This window comes from Erythrolamprus reginae, unplaced genomic scaffold (genome assembly GCF_031021105.1).
Source record: "Erythrolamprus reginae isolate rEryReg1 unplaced genomic scaffold, rEryReg1.hap1 scaffold_130, whole genome shotgun sequence".
Taxonomy (NCBI): Eukaryota; Metazoa; Chordata; class Lepidosauria; order Squamata; family Dipsadidae; genus Erythrolamprus; species Erythrolamprus reginae.
The window spans coordinates 119,279-144,931 of record NW_027248546.1 but is presented as its reverse complement, the minus strand read 5'-3'; the positions used below and the strand labels follow the sequence as shown (position 1 = coordinate 144,931).

Here is a 25,653-nt window from a genome sequence, read left to right as displayed (position 1 = left end):
ATAGATCCTCTATTTCAGCATCCAACTTCTTTCCTTTTCTATCCAATCATAAAACTTCACCTGAACAGAATAATGGTCGGATTCTTTTCTGTCGTTCGGCCTCGTGGTCACTCTGTTCATTTCAGCCCAGTCCAAGGTTTTCCGCAGTGGGTCTCCTTCTTCAGAGACCTTTCATCCTTTCCATTCTTCTGCACATGCAACTCTCCCTGCTGTCTTTTGTGTGTGTGGGGGGGGGGTGCTTGAGCTCACGTGGGTCCACTCTGAAGACGGGGGGGGAGGGCATCCTTGGGCCCATTCATTCAGGGCTGTGGGCCAGCTCCTCCGTCTGGGGCCCTCTGGCACAGCCCCTGAGCGGTGGGAACTCTCGCATTGGTGCCCGGAGCAGAGGGGGAGACTCCAGAGGCGGGAGGGTCTCTCTGGCTGCCCGGCAGGGAGGGTGTGGGACGTGCCAGGTCCTGGTCTTCTCCAGCCTCGGCCAATTCTGCTGTTCCTCCATTGGGCTGCCAAAGTGCCGCCCAAATCAAGCAGCCCACATCCCACCACCTGCTGGTTGAGCCCAATGGTCAGCGGCTGCCGTGGGCTCCTTCGCTGGTCAGCGGCTGGCAGGTAAGGGGGCGAGTGGCCAAGGGGGGACTCCGGGGAAAGGCATAGTGTGTGGGGGGGGGCTGGGTTCCATGCCGTGGGTGGGAGGTCCGCCAGTTGCTGAACAGGGGCCTCCGAGTGAGGAGGGCCCCCAGCAAAGGGCAGACCTCAGAAGATTCGGACCAGAGAGGCAGGACCCTCGCCTGGCCACCTCCTTTTTCACACACCTGAGCTGGAGGCCGGAGGAGGCGTCCTGCTTCCATGGGAAGCTCCCTGCAGCCCCTCCCAGGGCGCTCTGCCCCCCCCCCAATTGTATGCAGAGAAGCCCCCTGAGGGGGAGGCCCAAGGAGGCTCCAGCCATTGCGGGGAGAATGCCGTGCAGCCTCAGGTAGGCCTCTGGCCACTGGCCACTTGGCCTCCTCTCAGCTGCTGCGGGGGAGGGCAGTGCCCGGCCAGGGAATCCCCTGAGGCTGTCCAGGGCGTCTCCTGTCTGGCCTTCCCACCTGCTGGGGCTTCCCGTGGCCCAACCAACACATCCACGCCAGGCCTGCCCCCCTCCTGTGGCCACTGGCCCCCACTTCCCTCTCCTGGCCGAGAGCAGAAGCCGCCTCACTTGCCGGGTGCTGGACATCCCCTTTTGCACACCCTGCCTCCCCCCCCACACCTCATGTGCCCCTTGCCCCCCCCCTGCTCCTTCCCCTCCTATTGCTCCAGGCTGGAGAACATGAAGGGGGGAGGGGGGGTGGCCCCCCACAGAATAATAGAATCCTTTCTTGGCCAAGCGTGATTGGACACACAAGGGATTTGTCTTTGGTGCAGATGCTCTCAGTGGACATGAAAGGAAAAGAGACATTTGTCAAGAATCATGTGGTACAACACTTAATGATTGTCACAGGGGTCAAATAAGCAATGAGGAAACATTAATAAAAGTCTTAGGATACAAGCAACAAGTGACAGTCATACAGTCCTAAGTGGGAGGAAATGGGTGATAGGAATGACGAGAAAAGCTAGTAGTAATAGAAGTGCAGACTTAGTCAAGAGTTTGACAGTGTTGAGGGGATTATTTGTTTAGCAGAGTGAGGGCCTTCGGGGTGGGGGTCTGTATCTAGCACCCGTGCATTACTCTAGAGCAGTGTTTCCCAACCTTTTTTGAGCCGCGGCACATTATTCACATTTACAAAATCCTGGGGAACATTGAGCTGTGGGGGGAGGGGGCTAAAAAAAGTTTGTCAAAAAAAATCTCTCTTTCGCTCTATTTCTCTCCCTCTTTCTCTCCCTTCCTTCCTCTTCCCCTCTCTCTCTCCATCCCTCTTTGTTCCTTCCTCTCTTTTGCTCTCTTTCTCTCTCCATCCTTCCCTCCCTCTATGTCTTTCCCTCACCCTCCTTCCCCCCTCTTTCTCTCTCTCTCTTGCTGTCTTTCTCTCATTCTCTTTCTCCCCTCTTTCTCTTTCTTGCTATCTCTTTTTTTGCTTTCTCTCTCTCTCTTTCTCTCTCCCTCTCTCTTTCTCTCCCTCTCTTGCTATCTGTCTTTCTCGTGCACCATGCCACAGCGGCATTGGGCAGTAGCCGTGGGGCGGTGGCAGGGTGGTCAGCTGTGAGGCAGAACTCCAGAATGGAGACACCGACGGCGGGGGCTGGGCGTGTTGCTAGACGCCGTACATGCTGGCATTGCGCTGGGCATGGGCATAGGGCTGGAGCCTCCATTGCGGCCCAGCCAGCAGGCAAGTGCCAGCCACGCAATGCCAGCATGTATGGCGTACAGCAACATGTCCAGCCATCGGTGCCTCTGTCCTGGAGTTCTGGCTCACACCCGACCACCCTGCCACTGCCCAGCGGCTACTGCCCAGTTCCGCTGCTGCACTCAGCAAAAAGTTGTGAGACCAGAAGCTGAGCTTCCTTCTTTGCGGCACACCTGACCATGTCTCACGGCACACTGGTTGGGAAACACTGCTCTAGAGCACTGAGGGCAAACGTGCGGCATGGGTGCCACAGGTGGCGCACGGAGCCATATCTGCCGGCACACAAGCTGTTCCCCTAGGTCAGCTCCAGCGCGCATGTGCGCACCAGCCAAATTTCACCTGACATGGAGGCTCCGGGAGGGCATTTTCGGCCTCTCCGGCCCAGGGAGGGCAAAAAATGGGCCGACCGGGCCCAGTTTTGGCCTCTGGGGGCCATTTCCGCCCTCCCCAGGTGGCTGGGAAGCTCCACTTTTGGCACCTGAGGAGATAAAGGTTCACCATTACTGCTCTAGTGGGTCTTGCGGGGGGGGGGGGGCTTCATTTGTCCAGGCAATGTGTTGATTGCCGCCCCGAGTCTTCGGAGAGGGGCGGCATACAAATCCAAATAATAAATAAATAAATAAAATTGTTTCCAATGGGGTTTTATATTCTGTAAGCTGCCTTGAGTTGCCATTTACTCAAGAAAGAAAGGGAAGGAAGGAAGGAAGGAAAAGAAAGGAAGGCGCAGAGCCTGACCTCCAGTGGGCAGCTCTTCCTCCCCCCTTTCAGAACTGGGTCTCCAGGGGTGCAGAACCACCACCACCCCGCAGACACCTCCTCCGGACGCCCCCGGCCTGCCCGCTTGCTGGCCTTCGTTCCGGGTCGGACACCCCGGCCGCCGGGAGGGGAAGCGAAAGCGCTCTCCTATCGACAGGAAGCAGGGAAAGCTCCGGGAGGGGCGGAGGAGAGCTCAGCTTCCCCCCCCGCGCCCGCCCCCCCCCCCGCCCCGGGCCCTGGACCAGTGCCCGCCGAGGAAGCCACAGGCCGGGCCGAGCTGTGTGCGCGCCGTCCCGCAACGGCGCCCGGAGCCCCGGGGAGCGGAGCGCGGTAAGGACGGGCCGAGCGGCCGACGGTGAGCCCCACACACACGACCCGCGGCGGCCGGACTGCCAGGAGCAGGAGGGGGTGGGGGGGTCCCGAGACGCTTCGCCAGAGGAGCCGCGGCCCTCGCCAAAGGGGCGCCCGCCGGACCCTCGGGAATGCGCCCCCCTGGGCTGATGGGAGGAGCACGCGCGCGGGCGGGGCAGGTGGGGGGCCCAGGCGGGGAGAGAGGGGGGCCGTTGGGGGTGCTTCTGGCCGCCCCCCAGCCGAGGCTGCTCGTAGACGGGAGCTGGCCGAAGCGCGGTGCGCGGCTCTCTTAGGTCGGGGCCCCCGGCCAGTCGCGCTCCGTGACCGAGGAGTCCCTTCCTGCCCCGCAGCCCCCTCCCGCCGGGCGGTTTGGCAAGGCTGCTGAGGGCGCCCCCACGCCGCCCGCTTCCTCTCGCTCGTCCCCGGAGGGGTCTCCCAGCTCGACGGCCGGACCAGCCGGGAGATCCTCCGGACCCCCCCGCTCCCCTCCTTTGCCCGGCGGTGCAGACAGAGAGCGAGGAAGTTTCCAGGAATTCTGACGTGGCCCGAAGCCAGCGACCTCCGCCCCCCCGCCCCCCCGCCCCGGGGAGGCTGCGAAGAGCGGCGGCGCTTCCATCTATGGAGTGGCGCTGGGCAGCCTTGCGGAAGCGCCCCGCGTGTCCCTCGGCCCGGGTGTCCGCTGCGGCTCCTTTGGCCGGAGGGGGCTCCGCTCTTCCCGGGACGGGGGGGTCGGCCCTGCGGAGCAGCCCCCCCCCCAAGCGAAAAGGGGAAGCAGGAGGCCACTTCCTCCTCCTCCTCCTCCTCCCTCCCAGCACAGGATCTGATGGGGCAACCTCTCTGGTCAAGTGTTGGTGGGGACATTCCTGTCCCCCCCCCGCAGCTTCCCTCCCCCAAATACCATCCCAAATACTGCCTGTTGCTGTGCTGCCTGCTCTGGTCAGTTCCTGCAGAGGGTGGCATCGTCCATGCAGGCTGGACTGGCGGTCTCGAAGCCCTGGAGAGGCTGGAGGGGCTCAGACCTGTCACTCATCATGGAGCCAGCCTGATTCCCAAGCGCTGGCACCTTCTGCCCAGGGACGACACCAGCAGGTGTGTGTCGCACTTTCTAGCAATCACCGTGAACCCAACCCCCGTTTCTGGTCTCCCTTCAGGCCGTTCCACTCACTCTGACCGTCAGGAGGTTCTTCCTTATTTCCAGGTTGAATCCCTCCTTGGTCAGCTTCCATCCGTTGCTCCTGGTCTGGCCCTCTGGTTCCCTGGAGAATAAAGTGATCCCCTCCTCTCTGTGACATGTCCGCTCTGGCCCTCCTTTTCTCTAGGCCAGCGTTTCCCAACCGGTGTGCCACGGCACACTAGTGTGCCGCGAGACATGGCCAGGTGTGCCGCGAAGCTCCTAGGGAAGCTCCAGCTGGGCGGGGCGGTGCCGGTGCCGACCTGGAGCTCCCGCTCGCAGCTGTCCTCCGGCTCCTGCTCGATGCCATGGTTTTCGGCGCTCTCCTGCTGGGCCCCAAAGAAGGAAGGCAGGAAGAAGGAGAGCTTCATTCTTCGCGCCTTTTTCCGCCTTCCTTCTTTGGGGCCCAGCAGGAGAGCGCCAGAAACCGCAGCATCAGGCAGTAGCCGGGGGGCAGCTGCGAGTGGGAGTCCCAGGTCAGAGGCACCGGCAGCACCCCGCCCAGCTGGAGCTTCCCTGGCGTCGGTGGCAAGTGCCCTTTGGGGCCCGGCAAGGGGGGGTGTGGCGGCTGCAGCGGCCCCAGGCAGTTGCGGGGAGATGGCGGCGGCGAGAGGGAGCTGCAGGCGGCGGCGAGAGGGATCTCTCTCTCTCTCTCAGCTGACTGCAAGCGGGAGCCCTGATGGTGGCGGTTGGACGTGCTGCTGGACGCCGTACATGCTGGCGCTGCGGGCCTGGCATACACGGCGTCCAGCAGCACGTCCAGCTGCCGCCGTCAGGGCTCCCGCTTGCAGTCAGCTGAGAGAGAGAGAGAGAAAGAAAGAGAGACATATAAGAGAGGCAGAGAGCGAAAAAGAGAGACAGCAAGAGAGGCAGAGAAAGAGAGATAGAGAAAGAGAGAGAGAAAGAGACATAGCAAGAGAGAAAGAGAGACTTAGCAAGAGAGGCAGAGAGAGAGAGAGAAAGAAAGAAAGAGAGACATAGCAAGAGAGACAGAGAGAGAGAAAGAAAGAGAGATAGCAAGAGAGGCAAAGAGAAAGAAAGAGACATATAGCAAGAGACAGTGAAATAGAGAGAGAGAGCAAGAAAGAGAGAAAAAAGCAAGAAAGAGATAGCAAGAAAGAGAGAGAGCAAGGGAGAGAGAAAGACATAGAGGAAGGGAAGGAGGGAGAGAGAAAGAGAGCAAAAAAGAGAGGAAGAAAGAAAGAGGGATGGAGAGAGAGAAAGAAGGGAAGAAAGGAAAAGAGAGAAAGAGGGAGAAATAGAGCGAAAGGGAGGAAGAGAGAGGGTTTTTTTGTCCAAACTTTTCTTTAGACTGCCCCCCCTGGCCCTCCCCCCTTTCAATGTTCCCCAGGATTTTGAAAATATGAATAATGTGCCGCAGCTCAAAAAAGGTTGGGAAACACTGCTCTAGGCTGTCCATGCCCAGTTCCCTCCGTCTCTCTTCGTAAGTCTTGGTTTCCAGTCCCTTAATCATCTTGGTGGCTCCTTTCTGCACCTTCTCCAGAGTTTCTGTGTCTCTTTTGAAGTCTGGTGACCAGAACTGGATGCAGTACTCCAGGTGCAGTCTGACCAGGGCCTGCTGGTGTCAGTCAGAGTTCGGTGGCCTGCCCGGTGTCGGTCAGGCTGAGAGAAATCCACGAGAAGAAATTTAAGAAACCAAGTGTGTACTTCTGGCTGGTGGGTCAGGGATGAAGGGCTGACCCTTCTGCTGCGAAGGCTTTTGCATTATCCAGTAACGCCCGTCCATAAATGCCCAAATGAACTTACAGAGGGCAGGTGGGGGGCAGTAAGCAGCTCTTTACAGAGGTCGGCATACAACTTAAAGCCCCATCCCAAGGGGTTCCTGGGGGGTCGGGTCTTTGGGGCAGCTGGACTTGCCCTGAGGGGTCTCGAGGGATCCATTCGGACTCTGAAGCTCTCTTGTATTTCTAGAAGATGTTGAAGGAAGGGGATGAAATGGAAATTAACTATTTATGTGACCTTGGGGACACCCAGCTCAGGTGTTGTGCTCTTGTAAAAGAGTGTGAAGGGGCTTTAGCGGGTGGGGAATTAGTTTAAGGCAAAGAATGTGGCTGGATGGATGGACAGTGAGGAGGAGGAGGAAGCACCTCAGGGAGCCTTTAGAACAGAACGGGATGGAATGGAATTCTTTCTTGGCCAAGTGTGATGGGACACACAAGGAATTTGTCTTGGTGCAGATGCTCTCAGTGGACATAGAAGAAAAAGAGACATTGGTCAAGAATCATCAGGTGCAACACTTAATGATTGAAGGAAGATCCGCTGTTCTCTGTCCTGCTGGGGAGGTTCGGAGCGAACTGACCCGGCCTGAGCTCATCCTATTTGTCTATTCCTTCTCTGTTTGGGCTTTAAATCCTCAAGACCCAAAGAAAAAGACACCCACCCACCCGTCCACATCCCATTTTGGGCCTAGCCAGCCTCCCTATACCCTCTGGGAGCCAAAAGGGTCTGGGGGGGCTGGAAGCAGGGCTGGGTTCTAACTTACCTTGCCAACCTGTTCACTTCCTCCTGCGCTGCGTGGCAGCACCCCTCCCCCCCAAAAACCCAGTGTTTTGGCTTCTTGGCATGTTCAGAAGGGGGGAAATTTTTTCAATTTTTTTAAAAAGAAAGATGGCGATGCCCATTGACCGGCACCGACCGATCCGTTTCAAGTCCAGGACTCCAGGACTCTTTGTGGGTTGGGAATGTTTAAAAGACGCGTCTAGGATATTGGCAAAGGGGGGGGTTGTTTCTGTGGGTGAAATGTCTCTGGGGAGTCTCCCCCCCCGGGTCCCGTTTGTCCCAAAGGCTCCTGGGTTTTCTTGCCCCCCCCTTGAACTAATCTTAGAAGCTTCTGGGATTGAGAAGCCAAATGTTTTCAAGGGGGGAAATTAAGAAAGTAGCAGGTGAAATATCTTCCAGTTCTTTTGCAAATCTGATGAGAGGTCAATTTGCACCGACACCCCCACCCTGGAAAATCCCTAAACACGTCCTGGGGGCAGAGGTGTGTGGGGAGCAGGAGGGAAGGAGACGGGAGGGCAGAGATGGGGGAAGGGAGGGGACACTGCAATGGAGGAAATAAGTAGGTGGCCCACCCGCCCTGCTCCTGCCTGCATTCAGGGGGTCAGGAGGGCTGGGCGCTGCTGGGTCAGAGGAGAGGAGGGGAGGGGGTCGGGAAGGGCAGTTTGAGGCACGGGCAGCCCCTCTGCCCCAAAGAGACTGGGGGTGGGGAGGATTGTCTTGGACACCCCGCGGTGGGTCCTTCTGCCCAGGGCTGCCCGGAGGGGGAGGGCATGGGGGGGGAGGGCTGGGCCAGCAGGAAGGCCTGGGGGCAGCAACGGTGGGGGGAGGGGATGCTCCCCTCTTGAGCCAAGAAGACCTCCTGGCAAGTGGGGCTGCACTGGCACCCAGGTGAGGAAACCCTCCCCCCCTCCGCACCTGGAGGAGGCAGGCCAGGTAGCCTACACGCACACACACACACACACACAAACACACACACAGCACAAGCCACCTGCTGCTCCTCACAGGCCTGGCCAGCTGGTGGCAGCCGGGCAGCCGCGTAACCGGACCTGCCAGGTGACCCGTGCCTGCCCCCCTCCTCTGGTGCCAGAAGAGGACCCCCCTCCCCCCCCCCAGTGACCTCCCTTCCTCTCTGTCCCAGGAGCTGAGCCTGCGCTGGCGGGATGCCCTTCTTTGAACCGCGTGTGGACAGGAAGACCTCCAAGGGTGAGTGGTCCCTTCGGCCAGGGGAGGGGGCTCTGGGTTCGGGTCTGGGTCTTCAGCCCATCATCTAAGGGGCTGGCTCTCCCTGCCCATCAGCTGCAAACTGCACGAGTGGCCCTTCTCGTCCCCTCAGCCGTCCCAGGACCCGGATAGTTGAGGGCCATGGGGTGATCTGTCGGCCACTTAGAGGGGGCGGTCAAGCGCTGCAAAGCCGCATAGAGGTCTAAGGGCTGTGGCTCCTGGGCCTAAGAGAGAAGAGCCTTGGGGGGGCCCACTGCTTCCTTCCCTCCCTCCCTCCCTCTGTGTAGATGGAGTTCCATTAAGGAAAAGTTGTTGAGAGTAGTGTGTGTGTGTGTGTGTGTGTGAGAGAGAGAGAATGTCTCTTTCTCTGCCCATGGTCCTCCTGGGCTTTGCTCTCTGTCCACCAGGGCTGGGGGAGGGTGCTCCATCAAGCCCTCCATCAGGGAAATGCCCCCCCTTGTCTTCCATCGCCCAGAGGCTCTGCGAAGTCCAGCCCTTCCCCTGGGCGTCATGGGCAGAGGTGACAGTGAAGGGGGGGGAGGGAATGGCGAGGTGGGGGGGCAGAAGTGCAGTGTCCCAAGCTCGCTCGCTCCTTTGCTCCTCCCTTCTCCCTCTACTCAAAGTCACCCCAGAGGCCCCGTCTCGCTCCCCTCCCTCTCTGTGGCTGCTGAGCCCCGGGGGGGGGGGGGATTTCGGAGGCCGCGTGTGGCCAGTCGCCTGAAGCCCTGGGCAGGTGGATCCTTCTGGGGGGGGGAGCCGCTCCTTTCCCCCAGCTCAGCCCCCTGCAAGTCTATGTATGTATTTATTTTATTCATCCCACCCCAGGTGCCAGGGAAGGGCCTGCATTGCTGGGGTTGGGTGGGCACCACGTCTGTTGACCCGGTGGCCTGCGGAGGGTCTTGCCTCAAGGATCCCAAGCCCACAAATGCAGTTTTTGGGAGGGGGTGCAATTTTATTTCTTTGTTTTTGCAAACCTCCATCCAAATGCAGAAAGGTGGAGTTGTACATTAATAATAATAATAATAACAACAATTATTATTATTATTATTATTATTATTATTATTATTATTATTATTATTATTATTTATTAGATTTGCATGCCGGCCCCCTCCAAAGACTCGGGGCAGTACATGAAGAGTTTCCTGTCAGACCGGGAGGGGATCCGCTGAAAATAGATGGGGGGGAACCACTCCCACCACTGGGAGGACCAAGTGTGTGGGGCAGGGGGGTGGTCTCTCATCTTGCGGGAACCAGGTGCCTGGGAGGAAGAAGGGCAGGGCCCCGAGGGGCTGGTCCACCTGCAATGCCCGGAAAGGCTCTTTGGGGGCTTCTCGGATTGCAGCCAACCCCCCCCTCCAGCTCCTTCCGCATCAGGGACTCGGCTCCTTGTCCTGCCGTGTGGGGGGGGCAGGAAAGGGCCAGGATGCTGGTGATTGAAACGGACGTCCAAGTCCCCATGCCCCTGTGTGGGTGGGTGGGTGGGTGGAGGCAGGCAGGGTTCCCTGGGGTCCCTTTTGTTGGGGGTGGAGGGAAAGAGAGGGTCTGGCCTTTTCTTTCTGCTCAAGGTCCCCATGGACAGTTTAGGGGGCCACTGTGGGACAGAGAAGGCTGGACTCCATGGGCTTTGGCCCCATTCAGCAGGGATCCTCTTAGGTTCTTATGAGTCACGCCTTGCTTTGTCCAGAGCAGCCTTCAGGGCCGGCCGAGAGGAAGTGGTCACAAGTGATTTGGGTGGGACCACGTAAACCCTGGTGTGAAGCAGCTCCCCCACCCCAGCCCCACTGCCCAGGGATCCACTGCTGGCATTCCTGCACAAACACGGGCCAAGGGTCCCACTGGGGGGGGGGAGGTTAGCTGGCAGCAGAAACAGGCAGCGGTGTGTCAGGGGTCTCCCCAGGTGGGCAATTCATTTCGGGACCCCCCGTTTTGAATGGGGCTCCTGCTAGGAGCCGGTCCTGCCTGTGGATGGGGCTGAAAAGTGGGAGAGCCCCACAGCCCTGGAAGTGAGTCTCTTTGCGGGCCGAACCAGAGGGGGAAATCCTTGGCTCGTGGGGCCTGGGGGGCCACTGGCAGAAAGGCCTTTGCCCCCTCCCTCCCTCGGAGGCCTTTGGGGCCCTGTGTGCCTGCTGCCCTCCATCTCTCAGCGAAGCCTCCTCTCCCTCCAACTGCCACCAACCGACTCTCCCTCGGAGTCTCTGCCGCATTCCGGCCCCTCCCTCTGCAGACCCTCGCTGCTCCTGTGGCCCCCAGGGTGTGGGTGCAGCCCCCGTCCCACCGCCCACTTCGGGCTGAACCGGCTGACCCCTGTGCTGACCATGCGGTGCCCCCACCCGAGGCCTCCACTGCCTGGGGCGCCGGTGGCAGGCTGGACATGACCTCTCCGGAGGGTCCCAGGTTGAGAATCGCCAGCGGGGCCCCAGGAAGCGGTGAGCAAAGACAGGGAGCCCAGAGGGGAGGTGGGGGTCAAGAGAGGAAAGACCCCCCGAGCCTTCCTTGGTCTGGAAGAGATGGGGGTCCAGCACGAAGGGTGGGGGGAGAGGCTCCCCGGTTACCTCTGGTCCAAAAGATGCTGGGTGTCAGCAAATAGGAACCTGGACCCCCAGCTCTCCTCCGGACCCACTTGTGCCAGGGGCCATCTTGGGCCCACCTCACTAGGGGTCCCCGGGGGAGAGGAGGCCCTCTGAGGCTGGAGCAGAGACCCCCGGAAGAGACCCCTGGCTGGGCAGCTTTCATGCAGCCCTGACCCTCAAAGGCTTTTGGAAGCCAGCATGGTGGGGGGGGGCTCTGCCAAAGGGTCCTTGGCCAAAAGGACCAGCAGCCCGGTGGTTTCCCACGCTTGGCGTCAGTCTGAGGGCTGTGGCCTTCCTGCTGACCCCCCCCCCCCAGCCCCAGCCAAAGCAGCCAGTCGGTTTCCTGCCTTTCCTTTGGAAACAATGAGTCCAGCCCAGGACTCTCATTATTTCCTGTCGGTCAGTTCAGGAGGAGGGAAGCCCGCAGGCCATTGGGGTCTCCCTGCGGTTTCTTCAGGCTGTGGCCCCTGCGTGCTGGGGAGGGGGCAGGCAGGACAGGCCTATTCAGGGGCTTCCCTGTGGGGGGGGTCCGTGGGGGGCCAAGAGGGGGGACTCCTGGGTTTTCTCCCAATTCCACCAGGCTTCACAGTTGGGGCTGAAACTCCCCAAATCCCCCGGGGGGGGATTCCAGCCCTGCTTTCCTAACAGGCAGGTGGGTGGGGGGCTGCCCAGAGGACGGAATCCCCTGCTCGTCTGAATGCGCCTTCTCCCATCTTTGGATACCTCTGTGTGTGTGCGTGTGCGTGTGTTTCCCAGCCTTGGCAACGTGAAGCTATTTGGACTTCAACTCCCAGAATTCCCCAGCCACAAAAGCTGGAGCTGGACTCGAGAGAGCCATTGCACCCACGTGGGGACTGCTGGCCTCTTGGGGACGTGGGCCAATACTGTGTTTTCCCTTGTTGTTGCATGACCCAATCGAGGCTTACGGCCAAACCTGACTAATGATTGACCGCTCCATGGAGAGCGGCCTTGATCCCCTTCCTGGACAATGTGGAAGTTGAAATGGCTGGATCCCTTCCCCCCCGCCCACCGGCATGTTCTGTAAAGGGGCAGGGGAGGCTGGTGGGGGCTTTTAGGTGTGGCAAGCCCCCTTGGACCCCTCCCGCTCACGGCTGGTTGAGGAAGGCTGGGAGTGGAGGTCCACCAGCTGCCAGGGTTGGAGGCTCCTGACCGGGAAGGTTTGGCCCAGAGCAGCAAGGGGGTTGCCGACACCTTCAATGGGGGTGGGGGCGGGCGACTTCCTTTCTGGCTCCCAGGGGCCTCCGGCCTATTTTGGGGACTCTGAGAAGCTGCAGCAGGGTTCTTCCGTTCTGCCTTTGGAGCATTAAGAGAGGCAGAGGGTTTTTTATTTATCCTTAGAGTTGGAAGGCACCCTGCGGGTCATCTAGTCCAACCCCTTGCTCAGGCAGGAGACCCTGCACCACTCCGGACAGATGGCAGTCCAGCCCCTCTACGACCTCTGCTGGCAGCCTCCCCCTGCCTGGGGAGGGGCTCTTCCTGGCCACGCAAGATGGGTGGGGGCTCTGCTCTCCAAGCCGGCTGCCTAGAGACTGACCCCCCGACTGGGCATTGCCCCCCCCCCCACCGTGTGCTCATGGCAGGGGGAAGCTGAGCTTGAAGGAAGACCCACACAGCGTTTCAGCGCTAACAGACCTCTGAATCAGAATAGAAGGGACCTTTGAGGTCTTCTAGTCCAGCCCTTTGCTCAAGCAGGGGAGACTCTATCATGTGAGACAAGCAACTGTCCAGTCTCTTCTTTACAAACCTCCAACTTCCGGTGGCAAGCTGCTCCCCTGGTTAATTGTCCTCAGTGTTAGGAAGTATCTCCTTAATTCCAGGTTGCTTTTCTGCTTGTTAGTTTCCATCCATTGTTTCTTCTCCTGCCTTCAGGTGATTAAGAAAATAAATGGACTCCTTCCTCTTCGTGGCGGCCTCTCAAATACTGGGATGCTGACATCATGTGAAAGAGTAGTAGATCCTTGGAACAAACTTCCAGCAGACGTGGTAGATAAATCCACAGTAACTGAATTTAAACATGCCTGGGATAAACATAGATCCATTGTAAGATAAAATACAGAAAATAGTATAAGGGCAGACTAGATGGACCATGAGGTCTTTTTTGCCGTCAGACTTCTATGTTTCTATGTTTCTATGTCCCCACTAATCCTGCCCTTCCCCCGTTCTTCCTCTGTTTTAGTGTCCAGGCCTCTGGTCCTCTTAGTTGCTCTTCTCTGCCCTTTTTCCAAAGTCTCGACATCTTTTTTGTAACGTGGTTCCAAAATTGGACGCAGTATTTCAGGTGGGGCCTTATTAGTGGCACTAATACTTCTCGTGATGTTGATTCTATGCCTCTGTTTACACAACCAAGGATTGCACTAACTTTTGTTTAAATAATCGCCCACTGGACCTTCAAGGTCCCTTCACAGTGACCGTTTTTGAGCCAGGTTTCGCCTGATCTGTACTCGGTCCTTCGCTTTCTATGCCACGGTGGTGAAACTCTGCTGTTCTCCACATTTGTTTATGTCAATCTACCGGTCATCATTTATTTTATGTTTGTTACTGATTGTTTATTTTTACATTCCAACCATTCATACCAGTTTTCTCAAATCTCATAGAATTCTGTTTCCTCTTTGTCTTGTAATTCCATGGTCAATCCACACATTTCCGCACTTGCTAATATTTTTGCTGTGGTCATTGGGCTTGAAGGGGCTTTATCCATCTTTCAACATTGGGCAGACACAATCCTGGCCGTTTATTTATTAGAGTCGGTTACTTTTACTTATTTTCTCTTTTAAGATACCTAATAAAAACAGTTCTTGTTTAAAGTCTTTGTCTTGTAATTTCCTCTATCCATTTCTGAACCATATGGCAGTACGTCCCCAGTTCTTGTTTATACGTCTAACGTTTTGTAGATAAATTTGGAAACATTTTCACCAATCTTGCTGTGTTGGGAGATCCCATAGTCTTTTCTACATTGGTCTACTTTGTCAAATGCCTTGCTGAAGTCTAAATATTCTATGTCCACCGTATTTTGCTGGTCTAGTAATTTAGTCACTTTGTCAAAGAATGAAATAAGATTGGCTTGGTTGGTGTGATCTGTTTTTAACAAACCTGTGCTGACTACCAGTAATAACTTTATTTGTTTCTTGATGCTCACTGATCTTCTCTATATATATATTCCTGGTTAGGCTGATCTGTTTCTACTCTCCTGAGTCTTTTCTCACCTTTTCTTTGAAGACGGGAACCACATCAGCTTTTTTCCAACCCTCTGCAGGTTCCCTGGGACTCCAAGGTTTTTTAAAGATACAGTACAATGGTTCTGAGTCCTCTGGCCCCCTCCCAGTCATGTTTCTAGAAGCTGCTTTCTCTTTTGAAGAATCAGAGGCAATACTGAAAGAGTCGTAGATGCTTAGAACAAACTTCCAGCAGACATGGTTGGTAAATCCACAGTCACTGAATTTAAACATGCCTGGGATAAACATATACTGTATCTATCCTAAGATAAAATACACGAAATAGTATAAGGGCAGAGGAGATGGACCAGGGGGTCTTTTTCTAGTCTGCCCTTCACCCAGGGAAGTCACCAGCCTCCCTCCCTTGTTGCTCACCAGGGGGGCTTTTCGGTTTGTTTGTTTGTTAAATTGAGATTTGCAGAGGCTAAACACCCCTGGTGCCCCCTCCCTCTGTGGGGATTCCTGGGTGGGCCTGAGCTTCAGGAAAGTAGAAGCTACCCCCATGCTGCACAGAGGCAGACGCTCTGTGTGTGTGTGTGTGTGTGTGTGTGTGTGTGAAGGAAATGCCCAAGAATTAAGGGGAAATTTCCTGACAGTCAGAACAATTAACCAGTGGAACAGAAGTTGCCTCCAGAAGTTCTGAAAGCTCCAACACTGGAAGCTTGTAAGAAGGTCTTGGATGACCATCTGCTGAAGTAGTGTAGGGTCTCCTGCCCAAACAGGGGGTTGGACTAGAAGACCTCAACGGTCCCTTCCAACTCTGTCATTCTATTCTACTCTACCCTACCCTACCCTACCCTATTCTATTCTATTGAGGTTTGGGTCCCAAAAGTCACCATTGTGGTTCCAGGCAGCAGGGAAGTCTATGGAGAGGGGCAGCATACAAATTGATAAATAAATAAATAAAGGGCCCCCTCGCTTAGGGGGTGGAGGATAAATAGTCTTGCTGAAAGGGAGCCAAGGAGGGAGCTGGCTGGGAGGGGGCACGGCTGTCTGCCCCCCCTTTTCCCCTCCTGAATGCTGCGTCACCGTGCCCCCCACTCCACCCCAGCCAAGAGGCGGGAGAGGGCCAGGACCGGTGCCTGCCTGGGCCTCCCCCTCCTGGCCCCCAACTCCCTCGCTTGCCTTGCAGAGGAGGAGCGGTGCCTGCGGGCGAATGACCGGCCCTTCAACCTGCAGTTCGACTATGCTGTGAGTAACCGGATCCCCCCTCCGCACCCCCCTCCACCCCTACGGCAGGGGGAGAAGAGCCAAGAGGCGCTCTGTGGGGCACTGCCCTTCCTCTCTCTTGGCCACCACCCAGGCTCTTTGGGGGGCCTCCCTTGCCCCCTCAGCCCTCCAGCGCTTCATCTCAGGGGTGGGTGGAGGTGGGGTGGGTGAGTCCTGCTGGCCTCCCCCGCCCCCCTCACGGCCGTCTTCCGTCCACAGAAAAACTCCATCAAGACCTCCAAGTACAACCTCTTCTCCTTCCTGCCACTCAACCTCTTTGAGCAGTTCCAGCGCGTGGCCAACGCCTACTTCCTGGTCTTGCTCCTCCTGCAGGTCAGTCTCCCGCTGGGGTCCCCGGCAGGAGGGAGGGGGGTCTCCGGGCCCTGGGATGAGTGGGCACCGCCGGGGAGGCCCCCGAGGACGCCCCTGGGGGACAAAGGTCGGCCGGACAGCTGCCGGGTCTTTTGGGGCTGATCTCCCTACGGTGGCCTTTGACCTGCAAGGCTGTAGTGGGCTGCTGCCCGGTATGCGCCACACGGCCTTCCGTTAGCGACAATGGAGCTGCACACACTGCTCTGGGTGGCTGGTGGGTGGGTGGGTGGGCGAGCATGTCCGAGCGAGTTTTGGCTGCTGCACATGTGCAGGAAGAGGAATCCCAGGAGAGGACATGCGCGCGCATGAGGGAGATTTGGGTGATCTTGGGCAACGTTTCACTTCTTCGCATGCACAGAAGCAAAAAATGCCCCCCCCCCCCCCCCCCCCCAGGAATCTCGTGCGGCTGCCTGGCTTCTCCCAAGATTTCGCTTCCTGCGCAGAAGCTAAATCTTGCTTGGACACACACATGCATCGCACCAGTGGTGACGGTGAATAGGAATCCCCGCCTGCTACCACCGCTCAGCCAGTGACCGTAGCAGGTGAAGAGGGCGCTGAAGGAATGACGGCCACACTCGGTCCCAGAACTCCCCCAATGTTGTCCTCTTGACCCAGGTCCCGGGCAGCCCATTCACACGTGTCACGGGTTGACAATTTGCAACGGGGAATCTGGCAGAGAAGATGGCAACTTCCTTGTGCAACACATACACACACACGCACACCCTGCTCTGGCCAATGGTGCAACGCCCACCCACTCTCCTCACAGATCCCCCTGCCCCCCCTCCCCCCCCCAGCCAGAGCCCTCCTGGGGCTGCATCTCCCTGCCGGCTCCCCTCTGGACTTCCCCGGAAGTGGCTTGACCTGGCGGGAGGCCCTTAACCACAACCACTGTGTCCGCAGAGATTGCCGTCGCTCAGTGTTGCAGTGTCACTTTGTGAGCGCATGACTTAGCAATGGAGGTTCCCATCTCGATTGCCGTCATAAGTCAAGGAACTTCCTGTCCTGAAGAAAGTTGGAAGCCACACGAGAGACTTTGGGCAACAGCTGCGAATCCTCCGCGCCCCCCCCCTCCCCGCGTTCAGTTCCCCTTCCTGACCGCCTGCTGCACTCCTCTCCCCCGCCTTCGTCTCCTGAGGGGCAAATGCCCCCCCCGGAAGGTCCCCCCCTGCTTCCCACAAGACCAGCCAGCGTCCCAGCCTCTCGCCTTGGGTGGGTCTCCTCCCCGAAGAGGCCGGCAGCCCTTAAGTTTTGTTTGCGTAGGAGGAGAGCTGCCCCGCTCGCTCGCTCCGATGCGTTTTTGCGCCTCTTCTGAGTGGAAGACGCACAGCTGCCACCTCTGGCTTCCCAAGCACAAGGCCGGGAGACGCGCTGGGCGGTTTTCCCACAAACTGTCAAGTGTGGCACCACAACTGGAGGTCCCGCCTCCTGCGCCATTCTTCTCTCCGTTTCTCTCGGCACCATCCGTAGGCCAGCCCTCGTGCCCCCCCTTCCTGGCGGGGGGGCTTTCAAGTAGTCACGTAGCGGTACACAATTTCCCCTGGAGCCCCCTCCCTTGCCCCCCCCTCCGCTTGCTCACCCCCTGGAACTGACCACCTTGTCCCCTCCTGTGACGGTTCTGCTTTGGCAGCAGAGATCGGCCCCCGAGTGCCCCCCATGGGTCCCTTGGCGGCTCTCTTGCAATCCACCAGCTTCTCCTCTTCCTCTGGCTCAAGTCCTTCGTGCTGTCCAGAAAGAGCAAAAGAGGAACAGAGGCCGATTCCCCGGCTCGGCCTCTCCGCTCACCTCTCTGCCGAGTCTGGGAGATCCCGCTGAGCCTTCTGGGCCTCCTGATGTTACTCTCTCTCCCTTTGCAGCTCATCCCCGAGATCTCCTCCCTCTCCTGGTTCACCACAGTGGTGCCTCTGGTGCTGGTCCTGACCGTGTCTGCAGTCAAGGATGCCATGGATGATGTGGTAAGGAGCCCATCAAGTGATAACCCTCCCCGTGCCCCCCCGTGCCCCCCCCTGTGACCGGCCAGCTGCCTTCGCCCTAAGCCAGGCCCAAACCCACACGGGAATCCTCTGGTCCCAAAGCAGCTGGGACCCACCTCCGCCCTCTCGTGTCCAGACGTCCTCTGGGGCCAAAGAGGTTTGGGGGGGAACAGAGGATGGGGGTCCTGGAGGCGCCCTCAGGGCAGCTGCTGTTGGCCTCCAGCCACATCCAGACCATGCGAAGGTTTGAGAGGAAGGGCAGTAAACGTCCCAGTACAAGCACTGCTGCTTCCTGGACACCCGCCGTCCTGTGGATGAACCCCGGACGGCACAGGCACTGCCGGGCTTTAGGGCCCCTGAAATCCCACCCTCACCTGAGGAGGCTGTGGGGGGGGCAGGTTGGGTGGTAGCCGGCCTCATGTGCCCTCCGGACAGCTTGCTTTGTCCTAGCTGTGTTTTGTTTTTCAGAATCGCCACGCAAACGACAAGCAGGTCAACCACCGGCCGGTTAAGGTCCTGATGAACGGCAGGTGAGCAGGTCAACTGGGAAGTCCCATCGCTTGGCTGGAGGGCATTCCCAGTGGTGGCCCAGAGGGGGGGTCCCTTGTGGGGCCCGAGGAAGGTTCCACAGCCAGAGGAAACTCACGCCTAGGATCCGGCTTTCCCCCCCCAGCTGGAACAAGCTGGTTTGGAGGGCAGGGAAGGGCCCCTCCCAGTGCTGTGTCCAGTTATTTACAACACCCCCCCAGATTTCAGCTAATGGGAAATAACAGTTCTTGAGAAGAGGATAATGGTCAGCCCGTCCAGCCCCTTTCCCAGAGTCCCCCCTACAAGGGGTCTGAGCTGGCCCCATAGCTGGACTCTGCTGTGGACTCAGACCGTGCCGGACCCTCTTCTCCCTCCAGACTGAGTGGCTGGTCAGCCTCCCCTCCCTTTCTTTTCGGTCCTTTTTCGCCCCTTTCCCAGCACCCGTCGTCTTTTCCTGAAGGCCCCGAAGACCCCACCCCCAGGACGCTCTTGCCACTGACCTGTGTCCATCAGCAATTCTATTTGCTGCTTCCCGGGAGGAAATTGCCCCCTAGACCCCTGTTTCAGTTGAGTCTCACGCTGTGGCTGTGGAACTGCTTCCTGGTCACTTTGTGTGGCCTGCTCGGTCTCACCTGGGCAGATTAAATTTACATGATCTGTGGCAGCCTGCCTGGCGTGTGGTTTTGCCTCTGATCCCTTTTGCCTTTGGGAAACAGTTCAGGGGTCTCTCCCCCCTTTCCCCGTTTGATGTTGTCAGCAAGGACGGACCCCTCCTGGGCGGCCCTGAAAATGACCACAAAGATACCAAAATGGAACAAATTTCCCCAAGCATTGAGACTGTTGTTAAGGAGTGTGCAACCTCTGAGTAGTCAAAGATACACATCCACAGAGGAAACGTGGAGGCTCTGCAGACGTCCAGCTGATGGGCCAGAGATACGAGTGATAATTCATTAATACAATTCAGACACACTAAGTGTACAAAATATTATTTACTTTGGCAAATATCTCAGTCAAGAACAGTCCTAGTCATACACAGTTAAACCAGTCAATACATATACAACACTATAAGTCTTACTTGTTCAGCTTACAAATACATGAACCAGCATTTGAACACACAAGTTTCTACTACAACATTCCCAGAGAACATAATAGAAATAGCAGAGAGAGAGAGAACGACACTTCTGGCTCCCTCTTGTGGCCATCCGCGACACTAGCTCTTAAAGCTATAGTATTCTATTACATGTAAGCATGCATGGTTGGTTTGTGTTCTATATGCCAAACCCAGCTACATGGCACCAACAGAGACCACCCAGGTTAATCAGCTGGCATGAAAGTAATTCCGGGACGAGACGGCTCAGGAGACAGGAGTCGCCCGAGAGAATCAGTCAGCCCCATTGCGCCCACTGATCCAAAACGCACCGTTTCCCTGAACTCAGAGCCACAGATCCTCCCAAGTTGAAAACCTCAGTCATTCAGGGCCTTCTCGCCAAAGCTCCCAACAGACGCGGGGGTGGGGGGGCTTCTCTCCGGTGCCTTTGTGACTGGGGTTTTCTCTTTTTCCAGCCTGAAGGAAGATTTGTGGCTCAACGTTGAAGTGGGCGACATCATTAAGCTGGAGAACAACAACTTTGTGACAGTAAGCGAAGGCAGCCCCTCCCCCACCCCCTCGTGTCCAGGGTCCACTCAGCATCGGCCAAATAAGGGCCAGCGTGGCAGCTGCTCCAAGGGCTTCCCTGGGCGGCCTTTGGAAGAAGGAGCTTTGGAGCCGAGCCGGACACAGGCCGGAGGTTGGAGAGGCCTCTGAGCGGAGTCCGGGGCCACCAGCCTGCCTTGCCATCCCGGGCAGCAGCTCCGGTGCCGGATTGGGGCATGCATGGAACTGGGGGCCTCTCCGCCCCTCCCACCTGCGGCCTTTGGGCAGGGCCAGAGGGCTCCCTCGGAATCCATGTGGCACAGCCAGGGTCCCTGGGAGGGAGGCCGGGAGGACGAGCATCTATCCGCCACTGCCCACGCTGCAGAAGGACAACCCCTGGCATTCCGGGCCATTGGTCAGACTGGGGGGCCTCTAGTGGGACTGAGGCCAGCCACCACGCACCTCCGCCATGATCCCCGGAGATGGGGGGCAGCTGGCACTCACCCGCTCTTGCCCTCTGCAGGCAGACGTCCTCTTGCTCTGCAGCAGTGAGCCCCACAGCCTGACCTACATCGAGACGACGGAGCTGGACGGGTGAGTGTCTGAGCCCCCCTCCCTCCCTCTCCGTCCTGCCCCCTTGAGTCCGGAGCCTCCCGCCCACGTGATCTCTGAGTGGTGGCGCATCCTCCCTCCACTCTCCTTGCAGGGAAACCAACCTGAAGGTGAAGCAGGCGCTGACGGTGACCGCAGAGCTGGCGGGGGACCTGCAGGCCTTGAGCCGCTTCAATGGTACGGGGGGGGGGAGGATGACCGGCCCTGGACATCGGCCCTCATGGCCCCTGAGGGAGGGATGGGGGCGGCTGTGGCTCAGAGCTTCTTTGATCCAGTCTGGACTCTGGCGCTGCCCCTCCTGACCCACCTGGGGGGCTGCCTGCATTGGGGGCCCTCCCCTTGCCTGGCCAGAGAGATTCATAAGGCCCAGCGGGGGGGGTCTTTTGTGGGGTGCAAAGCCAGAGGGTTTGCACCAGTTGTGACTCCCAGATCCTTTACTTGTGTTGCTTGGTTGTGCAGGCCTGCCAGTTGTGGCTTATGGGTTACGGAGTGTGGTTTGTCTGGATGCACAGGACCTTGTCTTCGCTCTTTCTGCTTCTTAACTCTAAGTCACCCTGGAGCCCCCCCCCATAATAATACTAACAATTGTCACGCCTGAGGGCAAAGGCGGCAGACCCATTGCACACACATTCTCTCTCGCACTAATACACTAGTCCACTACTGCCCCCTCCTGCCCGATGGGGCCTCGACTCCCCCCCTCCGCCTCTGGGCCCTCCCCAACTGTCTCTCTGCCTCCCCCCCAACTCCCCCCTTCTCTTCACAGATCTTTGCCCTCTTTCCTCCTCCCCCTGCTTCTCTTCGCCCCTCTGGGGGGCACAGGCGGCACCCGGCATGGCAGGCAGCTCCTTCCAGGGTGGGTATCTCGGCAGGGCCCCTCCTCACCCGCAGCACGTGGTTGGGGGGCAGGGCCAGGAGGAGAGGGGGGGCTCTGCTGGGCATTACAGGCACCAGGAGTCCCAGCCCACGCAGGGGACTGAGGGCGGCACAGCCACTTGGGGGGCAGGCGGCAATCTCCTGCCTGTAGGGAGGGAGCCAAAGGCACGGGGGGGGCAGGAGGGGGAGGAAGGGCCGGCACTTACTCTCCCTCTCTCCCTCCCTCTCTCTCCCCCCCCTGCAGGGGAAATCCGCTGCGAAGCCCCCAACAACCGGCTGGGCAGGTTCCTGGGGACCCTCTTCTTCCGGAAGGAGAAATATTCCCTGGACAACGACCAGCTGCTGCTGAGGGGCTGCAGCATCCGCAACACCGACTGGTGCTTCGGGCTGGTCATCTTCGCCGGTGGGTGAGGGTCAGGGGCCGGCCCTGGCCCCCTCCCCCCTCCGCCCCCTTCCTTGCACCGGAGCGCTGGGCTGGGCGCTGCTTCTTCTGGGGCGGCTCCCACCGATAGAGGGGCCCAGCTTGCCTGAAGGAGGGGCCCCCCTGGCAGCGCTTCCCCCTGGACGGGGCCGCCCGAAGGGACCCCCCCAGTGGAGGGGCTGCTGCTCTGCTTCTGAACCGGATGCCGGAGGGGGAAAGCCCCCCCCCCACTCGTTTGGCTCTCTTTGTATTTCCCAGTAGCCCCATTTCTGGCCCTGCTCTCTGGTCACTGGTGGTGGGGCTCACAGGCCTGGGGTCAGCATCTCAGTGCCAGCCTAGCTAAGGGGGCGGGTGCCTCTTCCTCCAGTTTTAAATCCCCCCTCCTCCTCCTCCTAACAACAACAACAACAACAACAACAGAGTTGGAAGGGACCTTGGAGGTCTTCTAGTCCAACCCCCTGCTGAGGCAGGAAACCCTACACTACTTCAGACAAATAGTTATCCAACCTCTGCTTAAAAACAGCTGGTGTTGGAGCCTTCACAACTTCTGGAGGCAGGCTGTTCCACTGGTTAATTGTTCTCAGGGTCAGGAAATTCCTCCTTCGTTCTAAGTTGCTTCTCTCCTTGTTTGGTCTCCAGTCCCTCTGTCTTCTGAATATAGGTGGTCTGTTCCTTGGGAGGCACTTGGTGCAGCCACCCGAAAAGGCCACTTCCATTAAAATGTGGAATAAATTCAGAGGCCGGAGGGCTTTGCTTTGCCCTTTGGGTCCCGAGGTTATTTCAAGATTCCAACTTTCAGTGGTCGCAGATCTCTATTGGGGGGGGGGGGCACAAGCCAACCCCTTTGCTGCACCAGCGTCCCCTAACGGAGCCCATTCGCCCCTCGGCAGCACCGGGAAGGCTGGTGGCCCCAAAGAGCAGAGCCCCACGGCCCTGCAGAGGCCAGAGGTGGCGCCAGGGGCCCCTGTGTCTCCAGGGCCGCAGTTGTGGCTCTGCCACGTTCAGTCAAAGCCACAGCGAGGCTAATGCTTCACCAAGGGGGCAGCTCCATATCCCCCCCTCGGCCAGGGTCTTTTTCTCCCCTGCTTGCCCTCAGTTCTCCCCCTGCCCTCTTCAAATAAGTCTCTCTCCTGTCCGATTGGGGGAGGGTTGCAGGATGGGGGGCCGGGGGAGCTCTTGCCCTCCTGGCTGCAGGACATTTGGATTCTAAAATTAAAGTGAATCCGCCGTGGTTGGTTCCGCCAGGGCCGGACACCAAACTGATGCAAAACAGTGGAAAGACCATTCTGAAACGGACCACCATCGATCGCCTCATGAACTACTTGGTCTTGATGGTAAGTCTTGCTTGGGCCAGGCTTCATACTGTGGGCTGCCCCAGAGAGATAACAGACGGGGGGGTCACCTGGCAGAGGGTGGTCTTCCTCAGCCCCAGAGCGGCCGTCTTCCCTCGTCTCAGAACCCCCGAGTTGAAAGGGACCCCCGGAGGTCTCCTAGTCCAGTGGTGGGGCTGCTCCTTGTTGTGGCTGGATCACAGCCGGCTCCTTTACTCACAGGCTCTGAATTGGAGGAACCGGGTCCGTCTGAGGCTCATAGGCCCCTGTGGCTGTCAGAGGAGTCAGATAGCGAGGGTGGGGGAGGGATGGAGATGGAGGGTCCTGCAGAGAATACAGAACACCCAGCTAGGGCCTCGTCTGGGTCTGATGATGAGGTTTGGAGATGGTGGACCCTATTTTAGATGCACGGGTGAGGAGAATGCGTGGGAGACAGAAGCAGTTTCGCAAATGTAGAGGGAGGCCTTGAATGCTGCTATGCGCAGAGTGTTTAAAAGCGGGGAGACTGGGAGGTTCCCTTTGCAGGAAATCAACATTTATACCCACAAGAAGGAAAGACCAAGTTCAGAGTTACCCCACCCCCTCTCAAATATTGCTTGAGAAGAATGGAGTTTTGAGAAGCCTGTATTTCTGCTTCAGCCAAGCTACAGGCTTTAAGTTAAAACTCTGTTTTGTTTTATCCTTATTTGCCACTCGCTTTGAATCTTGGCAGTCGACGGCCATTCTTTGCTTTTATTGGTGGTTTTCAACCAGTTTGCTTGTACAATAGACTACTCTACTTCCCATCTCTGTGTCCGAGTATTAACGGGGCTTCAATTGCTGGCGGGTCATCGAGTCAGACACAACAGTCCTCAGACTGAGGAGCCCTTCTCTGCCCCCAATTCCGCTCTCCCCCCCTCTCTCGGTAGATCTTCCTCTTCCTGGCTGTCATGTGCTTGATCATGGCCATTGGCAACTGCATCTGGGAATACAGCCAGGGTTACCGGTTCCAGGTGTACCTGCCCTGGGCAACGGACGTCAACTCAGCCTTCTTCTCGGCCTTTCTTGTCTTCTGGTCCTATGTCATCATTCTCAACACCGTGGTGCCCATTTCCCTCTATGTCAGGTAAGGCCGCGGCTGAGACAGCCTGGAAAGAGGGCCCCCCGTTGAGCCCCACGGGTCAGAGAGGGAACTGGGGCGAGGGCCATTTCTCCCCTGCTTCGGGAGGGGGTCCTGTCCTGGAGAAGCTGCCATGGGGTGGGATGCTCTGATGGGCAGGCTCAGTCAGAGGAGTCCCCTGGAACCCACCTCCCTTGGAGGGCCTCATCTGAGGGGGGGGTCCCTGGCTTGGCGTGGGGAGTAGGAGGAAAGGCCAAGGGGCCTCATCCCTCCAATGCAGGGGGCGGTTCAGCCACGGCCACTAGTGGTCCTTTGCCGTCCTGTGTGTGCTTGCTGCTCTCGCCCGTCACCTCGACTGGAGGCCCAGCCGGCCGAATCCCATCCCCTTGCCTGCCCGGGTGGGAGTGGGCCCCAGACTCAGCCCCCGTCCCCTTCCTTTGCTCCAGCGTGGAGATCATCCGCCTGGGCAACAGCTGCTACATCGACTGGGACCGCAAGATGTACTACCCGCCCCACGACATGCCCGCCCAGGCCCGCACCACCACGCTGAACGAGGAGCTGGGGCAGATCAAGTACATTTTCTCGGACAAGACAGGGACCCTCACCAAGAACATCATGGTCTTCAACAAATGCTGCATCGCCGGGAAGCTCTACGGTCAGAAGGGGCCGGGCGGGAGGAAGGAGGGTCCACTCGTCTCCACGGAGGGTGGGAAGACCGGGAGCACACGGGAGCTTCGCCTGCTCTGGGGCCACACACACACACACACACACATGTTCCTGGAGGGGAGCTTCACACTCTGGCCCCAGAATCACGTTCAACGAGAACCCTTTGCAGGACACAGGAAAATGGCAGGCGGGTGGGCGGGCAGGCAATCCTCACCGGAAACATTCCCGTCGTGTCGGACCGGCCGCAGCTGCTCCGTAGGAGAGGACCCCACCCCAATGGGGCTCTGTAGGCTTTAGAGCAAAGGACGAGGCCAGCTGTGGAGAAACACCACACGAAAGTCGTACATTGAAGGCGCTGAGATGGACAGGCTTCACAATTGACCTGCGAGGCCAGAAAGACTGGGAGTATTTCGAAATATGGAATAGACGATGCCATTGGATGGAGCATAGAAAAACCAAGCGAAAGGGCTAAAATAGAAGCACAAGGTGTAAATACATATGCAGAAATGTGCAAGTATTCTAGCTATTGTAACAAGGCAACGTGATGATGATGCCAAGCGCACGGCCAGGGCAAGGAAGGAGTGGCCTTGTGAGGAGCGTGCCAAGGTCTCAGCCTTATAAAAAACCTTTGGAAGGAGTTGAAATATATAACATATATAAAATCCGATGAGGCTCAAAAAAGGAAGAATCAGTTACTGTATTTATTGTATTATTGTTTTTATTTTTAAAAAGATTGAAATTAAAATATGTGAACTGGGGGGGGGGGTAAAGCACTCCCCCCACCCCCCCACCCCCA

General features: G+C 58.0%; 1 protein-coding gene across 3 annotated transcripts; it reads left to right on the top strand.

The window, feature by feature from the left end:
- Nucleotides 1-3,320: 3,320 nt before the first annotated feature.
- Nucleotides 3,321-25,643, top strand: LOC139155910 (phospholipid-transporting ATPase ID-like). Of its 3 annotated transcripts, XM_070731279.1 has the most exons (14): nt 3,321-3,432; nt 8,258-8,322; nt 15,276-15,334; nt 15,572-15,685; nt 17,578-17,676; nt 18,163-18,224; nt 19,786-19,858; nt 20,379-20,449; nt 20,562-20,644; nt 21,231-21,320; nt 21,585-21,743; nt 23,007-23,095; nt 24,001-24,197; nt 24,638-25,643. In XM_070731279.1, exons 2-14 carry the CDS (start codon nt 8,280-8,282, stop codon nt 25,152-25,154), a joined length of 1,656 nt encoding a protein of 551 aa, XP_070587380.1. In that variant the 5' UTR covers nt 3,321-3,432; nt 8,258-8,279; the 3' UTR covers nt 25,155-25,643. The 3 variants fall into 3 exon arrangements, with proteins under 3 accessions (XP_070587380.1, XP_070587381.1, XP_070587383.1); XM_070731280.1 differs by lacking the exon at nt 21,231-21,320; XM_070731282.1 differs by lacking the exons at nt 21,231-21,320; nt 24,638-25,643 and having other exon boundaries at nt 24,001-24,201.
- Nucleotides 25,644-25,653: the final 10 nt, after the last annotated feature.

Bases quoted from the DNA above. Each gene is read 5' to 3' on its own strand.
- LOC139155910 (XM_070731279.1), top strand. From the start codon at position 8,280: ATGCCCTTCTTTGAACCGCGTGTGGACAGGAAGACCTCCAAGG. The intron at 17,677-18,162 runs GTAAGGAGCCCA...TTTGTTTTTCAG, and splicing joins AGGATGCCATGGATGATGTG to AATCGCCACGCAAACGACAA. The intron at 19,859-20,378 runs GTAAGCGAAGGC...TGCCCTCTGCAG, and splicing joins AGAACAACAACTTTGTGACA to GCAGACGTCCTCTTGCTCTG.